Consider the following 7,283-nt stretch of genomic DNA (forward strand, 5'->3'; position numbering starts at 1 on the left):
AAGGAATAGAGAGAACTGCTTCTGACACGCACTGCGTTGCATCTGATGGAATCACAAACATTGTCTGCGGTGGCTGTCCTTCACATGGTGGAGGCTAACTATAACAAACGTCAGTCAGATAAGTGTCTTTCATTCCTTCAAACACCTTGTTGAAAAGGTCGGCGTTGTTATGTGTTTGTATCCAAAAGATTGTGTATGTCCAGTCCTTCATAATGTTTAAAAGTATGTGGGTTTCTCCTTTTCTTTTGGGCATGCATCTCTACTCCAGCTCTGCAAACTATTGGCTAGTTGGTTTCTGTTCAATGCAAAAGTGTGTGTCGTAAAGTGACTCGTATTGTGAATGAGCTGTACACATGTACAAACAATGCTCCTAAAACCAGAATAATATCAACATATCACACGTCTTAGTCGGAAAACGCTCCATTCAGAATAAGACCTAATTCAGAATATCCAAACGGAATATGATGTTTACATGAACTACATCAGATTTGGAAAATTGTCATATTCTGAGTAATAGTTGTATATGAGTGTTCATGTAAACAGAGTCAGTGTAAAAGGGAAATGTTCATGGGACAAGTGACTGACTTGAAAACTGCCTGGAGGCTGAAACAGATGGGGTGGCTTTGTCCATCTTCGTTTTCAGACGGCGTCCATCTGAGGATGTACTCTCCTACTCCTACTCTAGTCTGGTTGACGTTGTGCGGCCCGCTGAACAGCAGCTCGGAAATCCTTTGAACAAACAGAAGAAAAAAAGTCACACCCACAAATGAAAACAAATTGTCTTCCGTGACGGCATGCTGGGAATCCTCACCTGGCACCTTCCTCCTTTTTCTTTCAAACGTTTCCTCAATGGCAATTCTTTCACTGCTGGCTGATGTTTATAACAGTCACACTTGTTGTAGCATTTAGGTGGATCTTTCCAGTCATCACCTTTTTAAAACCCTGAGCTTGTGAAACTACAACTGAAACAACATGGTGCTTGCACACAGTGTTCTAGGTCTAGGACGTTTTTCACGGTTTTTTTGGCTTTAAGTGCAAACTGCATTGTTATATTTGATACAGTTGGTTGGTTTTTACACTCTTATCAATCCTGTCCAATGCATCAGTGTTGACAGAACACAACAGATCAAATTCCTTGTACACCTGAATTTTGCATCATTAATCTTCTTTGAATTTTTTGTTTGACTTACGTGGAGACATTTGCCTCAGCAATGATGCTGATATCCAGGGACTGATTGACAGGCGTGTACAGCCGAGCTCTGTTTGCTGGGGTTGGAGGCAGGAACTTGGGCAGATAGACTCCCTCTGTGCAGGACGGCACCACAGGATCCACTGGAACAACAGAGACAAGCAAGACTTTTTCTAAGGATGGAAATACCAGTCGGTTCGTCCATCCATCAGTCGGTCCACCACTTTGGTTTGGACTAGAATATCTCGGCAACTGTTTGATTGCCATAAAATGCTTTACAGACAATCATGTTGCCCAGAGGATGAACCCGAATGACTTTAATGACTCAAGAGTTTCACTTGCTCTGAAAAATCTTCACATCTACTATATCGACTGGAACAAACGTGCTTGCTGGAATCTTACATTGAGCTTAATGTCAGAGACACCAAACTAGCAATCGACCCTTCCATAGACTCTCATGCAATTGTTTCAGATTTTCTTCTTTTTCATGCTGGTTTAGTGGATTTGTAGCTAGTTATGGTTAAACGTTGTGAAACAGTGATATATATATATATATATATATATATATATATATGATTCTAAAACGTTACCTTTCTACCTAAAGATCTGTGGAGCTAACATTAGCAGAGTATGTTAGCATATCTAACGTTAGCACTTCTATGCTATGCTGAAGGTACTGAATGTATACATGGTGCTGTTGCTTTTCAATGATTGTTACAGTGAATAAAGACCTACCCGGCTTTACAGGAACAGTGAATTTTAATAATGTCAAATTCAGACCGTTTTATTCAGTTTGTACAACATTTAACATTTGCAAACTTTGGCTTTTATTTTTTACTTAAAAAGGGGGTTTTCTAGAAAAAGTTTATTTTGCAAATGAATGTTGAGGTGGGTGCCTTTACTGTAACAGGCAGTGTAAGAATGTTTACAATAGTATCGAGCGCTAGCTAGCAGAGGAAGCATCCAATCCATCACCAACATTATTGAAAGAAAATCTTCAATGTTAATTGTATATTTATCCAGGTTCCATATAGTCCTGGCTGCCAAAACAAGAAATATTACCTTTCAAAATAAACTGGACAGGCAGTTTGCTGATAGCGACGTTTGCATTTAAGATCATATTAGACCCGTTGTGTTGAGTCAAGGTGATGGTCTGCCTGGTAAAGTCCTCCATCACCAGCTGGACAGCGTACGAACCTTCGTCACCGCTAGTAGTGGGGCTGAAAGACAGAGTGCAGGACTGCAAGAGGACAAAAAGGGACATGAGGTCAAAATAAGGTATTTTCTGTCAGTTAATGAAATACCCAACATGTACATTTCATTTGGAACAAAATGTCTTTGCTTGTTTTATTAGTTTGGTCTTTTTGGTCAAAGTGAGCCGGAACCAGAGGTGAATGTAACTATGTACATTTACTCGAGAACTGATATTCTTCAGCTGAATAAACTCTTTAAAAAGCCTCTTAGATCAGCTGGAAAATGCATCGTCACAAAGCAGTTTGTTCTTTTTAGAGATACGTGGTTCTCACAGGACAGTGATGCTACAAACATATGATGATCTTTTACCTGTAGCATTATCACAGTGTCATTAAGTACTTCTACTGCAGTAAAGGATCTGATTCTGGGTTATGATTGGACTATAATGGTGCGATTATAAAGCATCAGTGTCTGTGTTCACTCACTGAGGAGAGGCTGAGAACGGAGGGCGGTGTGCAGACGTCACACTCTGCTAACGTTGCGTTTCCATATCTGCATTTGATCTCGTCACCGTCGGGGTCGAACGCCAACAGGTGGAAATCTCTCCGACAGTTTGAAGGAACTCTGATGGAGAGAAACATTTCCATGTAAAGCTTGAGTCAGGAAGCCAATCGCTGCTGATGATTCACTTTTGTCTCGACAAAGGTATCTCTTCAATATCAGAAGACAATCTAGTGACTGTCTTTCTGTTGGAATGAGATACTTCATGTAACCTGACTCACTTCTTCCTCAACATTTGTACCATGAACTTTACTGCAGACGTCTTTATGAACTTAACCTTGAATCTGAGCCTGAACACAAGTCAGCAGATTTCATCCTTTAAGCTGTTTTTAAGTATTTTTTTATCTTTCAGTTTAAAAGTTTAAATTGAGTGAAACAAATAAAATAAACCAAATTCACATATTTCTTCTTCTTCTATTCTTTAAAAATGTGTCGTGAGGTCATCTTACAACATGTGTTGTGACACATTCAAATTTAAAAGTGTATAATCACCTCAGAACTGGCACGATGGTGGTCTGGGGGGACCCGTTGGCTCGGCCGGTGTCCGACCGGTTCCTCAGCTCCACCAAAGTCTCAGCTCTCCAACTTGTGACACGTTGTTTGTTACTCATCCAGTCGCCACCGCTCAACCTTCAGTGGAAGTTATGAAATATTAATTTTTACCTCCTAATATAAAGTGTGCTAATAACTCATTAGTTCACATGATACCAGAGCAGCAGCACTGACAGGTAAAAATGTTTCAATCGTATCGTTGGGATGCCACAAATATGAGGAAATGAACACTCAAGGAAACAACCATCACAGCAAAATGTTAACTTTGTTAAACTTTACAAAACATTTTCATTGTCACCTGAAAGAAAAAAAACGGATTATCATTATTTTAGGAAAGTAACAGATAATTTGCATATTTTGAGAAATAAAAATAGACATGAGGAAATGTGTCTGTCTCCTCCTAATTGACTGACAGAGCGGCCCTACAACTATCATACTGTGTGATACACATGGCAAATTACATATATGCAGAATTGTTTTTTTACTGAGGTCCTTAATGAACCATGTCCCCGATTGGAGTCGTATTTTCTGGAAAGCTCTTGCACATCTTTTCCAGTTTTTTGGGGCCAAGTTTCCTGTTTCTAGCTCGCTCCTGCTCAAAGGCGGACAACAAATCAAAATAAACCTACAGGCTTTAACGCTGATAATTAAAACCAACCCAATCTGATTGATACTGCCTTAGAATAGAAACATGTGTCACAGACTTTAGTTTGCACTTCCTGTTTTAGTTTGTACGTCTTGTGTCCTGTGTTGGTTTGACTTCCTGTCTTGTGGGATTTTTCCCTCCTTTTTTTTCTGTGTATCACCTGTTTTTAATTGGCCTCCTTTTGTTGCCATTGTCTCAAACTACCAATCAGCATCCAACCTGCCTTAATGTCTGCACACCTGTGTCTAGTTGTCTGATTCCTTTCTTCTGTGTTTCCAGTCCTGTCTTTTGTCTGTTGATTGTCAGTTTGTCTGTAATTGTATGTGGTTTGGCTACTTCCTTGCCTACATCCTTCATGCATTAAATCATTGAGCTCCACAGGTCAGCGCGTCTTGTCAGTGTTTGGGTCCTTCATCACCAATATATGTTTCAGCAAAAGCTTCTTTTCTTTCCAGGGCCTCAAAATATTGACAGATTTTTTCTGTTTGCATCATCATGGTGCACTCACTGCAGCTGCAATGGAGCATTGCTGACAAACTGCCGAGTCATGATTCCCTCTCTCTGACACCACTCTCCGCTGAGCTCCTGGTTCACGATGTTCAGCTCCACAGAAATCTCGGTCCCACAGTTCCCGAGGCAGGTCCACGAGTCGATTTGTGTGCAACTGTGGAAGGTCAGCTTATAGCGGAAGACCACCTGTAGTGTCACAGTGGAGACATTACATTACAGTCATTCAGCAGATGCTTTTATCCAAAGCGACTTACAATTCAGATTCTATCACATACACGTAGGAACAGCTACGGGAGCAATTTTGGGGTTAAGTGTCTTGCTCAAGGACACATTGACGTCAACTAGCGGAGCCCGGGATCAAACCGCCGATCCTCTGATTGAAGGACGGCCCTGCTCTCCACTTAGCCACAGTCGCCCCAGACGAGTCAAAGACAACATCTTACTGTGAAGACAGACACGGGACAGAGGCCAGGTTGGTTGGTACGCGGTTAATTTCTGGTCCTCTAAAGGTCAATCTTTGCTTTCTTGACCTGCACTCATCTAAGATGTTGAAACATCTGGAAATCACTTTTGGGGGGATTTTATAAAGGTAATATTTATATAAGTATCCAAGGAAAGTAGTGGTGTGTGGACTAAATGTGTTATAAAACTGTGCAATGTATCCTCATACAAAGGCTCGTACAAATGTTACAAAAAGTAATTCCTAATTTTTTGTGCGTTTTCCTACGAAAGTCCAGAAACGCGTGTCAATATCCACTTGTTACATGAATAGTCTTTTCAAAATAAACGTACGTCCTCAAAGGAAAGAACTTAGTTAGGTTTGGGAAAAGATGGAGATATCCACATTATTTTTCGTAGGTAAAGCTACGAATGCTGGATTAGACCAACCCGACCTGTCTTCCACAGAGATATTGGAAACGTTTCACTTCCAGTTAACAGACATTGGAATCAGCCACGTTTTGATGAAGAGATTTGAAAGTCTGTCATTGTAGCCGGTTAACAATTTCCATCCAGAGTTGGGTCAAATGTTCTCATTGATGTTAATATTTTGTTTTGAGAGATTTAAAACAATGTACATACTATTACTTCAATTTTATTTTGAGAGGAAAGTTTGACTTTCTTCCTGAAGAACAGCCTGAAACATGTTTTAGAGATGGGCAGATATTCTATGAACTGTTTGAATCAAATGTCCGGATTGTTTCAAATTGAATCGGTTCGCTTCATTTTTTGTGAATAACTGTGTTCAGATGGTTCCACAGAAAAAACCTCATGGAAAGTGTCTTGTCACATTCTAAGCGGTAAATATTGAAGAGGGGAGCTGTGCACGTACCGTGATGGATCCAGATGCGTCGGGGTTTTTTGGGTAGTAATTCATCACTGTCCCAAAAAAAATGAGAAGCCTGGGCGACGCTGACCAGCAGCAGCAACAGAGAGAGCGACATGGTGAATGTGTTGGTCTCTCCCCACAAAGACAGCAGGTAAATACCAACAGGCTTCCAAGGAATCTCTCTCTCTCTCTCTCTCTCTCTCTCTCTCTTTCTCTCTTTCTCTCGCTCGCTCTCTGTCTCTCTCTCTCCCTATCTGACTGAAACTGGTATGAGGAAATCTTTTGTGAACAATCACAAAATGAAAATGCTTTTCTAGCTCTGCGTCAATAGTGCAAAGTAACTTGGAAACAATTTATTTTTTTAACTTTTGGCATGATGCTGATCATAGATGGTGAGATAAACATTAAATATTGTGTGTTTGCAGTTTGTTTCAGAAAACAGGTTGAACAGGCTCTGAGTGGACTAACCCTGAGATGGAGTTCATCAAAGGAGCTCTGATTCGTTTTAATCCAGTGGATGTAGATATTAATGTAAGATATATGAAGACTGTGCACATTAATAAGTTACAATGAGGGTTTGTTTTGTGTTGTCGATTAATCCATTATTTACCGAACGGGAACAAAGTACAGGCACCAACTGAAGATGAAAAATATAGTTGAAGATTTAAAAAATAGAGATCAGTAGACATAAGAGATCTGACCGTAAGCTCACAATCTGATCCAGTAATAATGTGGTTGGTGATGTAAATGTAGTGGCTTTTCTTTCAGCTACTTCAACAAATGTAGTAAAGTTTAACAAAGTCGGAAATGCTGTTAAAACACGTTCACGATACGCAGCCTATTTTTAAAATAGCTCTATTAACATATAATCTTCAATATCAGTAACATCAACTGTGTGCACAGTCAGAGCTGTTCAAATAAGTAACTCTAGATTATCCTGATACAAAGGATTCAAATTGTCATTGACAGTAAACCGCTGCTAACTAATGTGCTGCGAGACAGAGAAGGAAAGTTAAAGCAGGTTAGGTTCACAGAGTCAGAGTTTAGGTCCTCTCTCTTTCTGAAACCCCAAACTTTCCTTCAGCTCAGGGTTTTCTCTGAACCTGCTTTGTGAAACAGGGCCGTGGTGCAGTATTAACCCTGATGGCTTTCCTTTTGGAATTCGTGCCCCAACAATAAACAGTAAAGCGTTTGAGTTGCGTGCCATCAATGTGTCAGAAACAAGTGAACTGTCCACTTCTCTGCGTTCAGACAGAGGAAGGAGAGAAAAGCAAAGCAGAGGTGGGTGTGAGAAAAAGAAACGT

General features: G+C 40.3%; 1 protein-coding gene across 1 annotated transcript; it reads right to left on the reverse strand.

The window, feature by feature from the left end:
- Window positions 1–42: 42 nt before the first annotated feature.
- On the reverse strand, window positions 43–6,154 carry LOC116378177 (uncharacterized). The gene is made up of 7 exons (XM_031839996.1): window positions 5,983–6,154; window positions 4,651–4,838; window positions 3,437–3,574; window positions 2,869–3,007; window positions 2,252–2,429; window positions 1,191–1,332; window positions 43–729 (listed from the first exon to the last, which is right to left on the reverse strand). Exons 1-7 carry the CDS (start codon window positions 6,025–6,027, stop codon window positions 546–548), a joined length of 1,014 nt encoding a protein of 337 aa, XP_031695856.1. The 5' UTR covers window positions 6,028–6,154; the 3' UTR covers window positions 43–545.
- Between the last annotated feature and the right edge of the window lie 1,129 nt (window positions 6,155–7,283).

Source organism: Anarrhichthys ocellatus, unplaced genomic scaffold (assembly GCF_004355925.1).
Source record: "Anarrhichthys ocellatus isolate YVR2014 unplaced genomic scaffold, GSC_Weel_1.0 scaffold2168, whole genome shotgun sequence".
NCBI lineage: Eukaryota > Metazoa > Chordata > Actinopteri > Perciformes > Anarhichadidae > Anarrhichthys > Anarrhichthys ocellatus.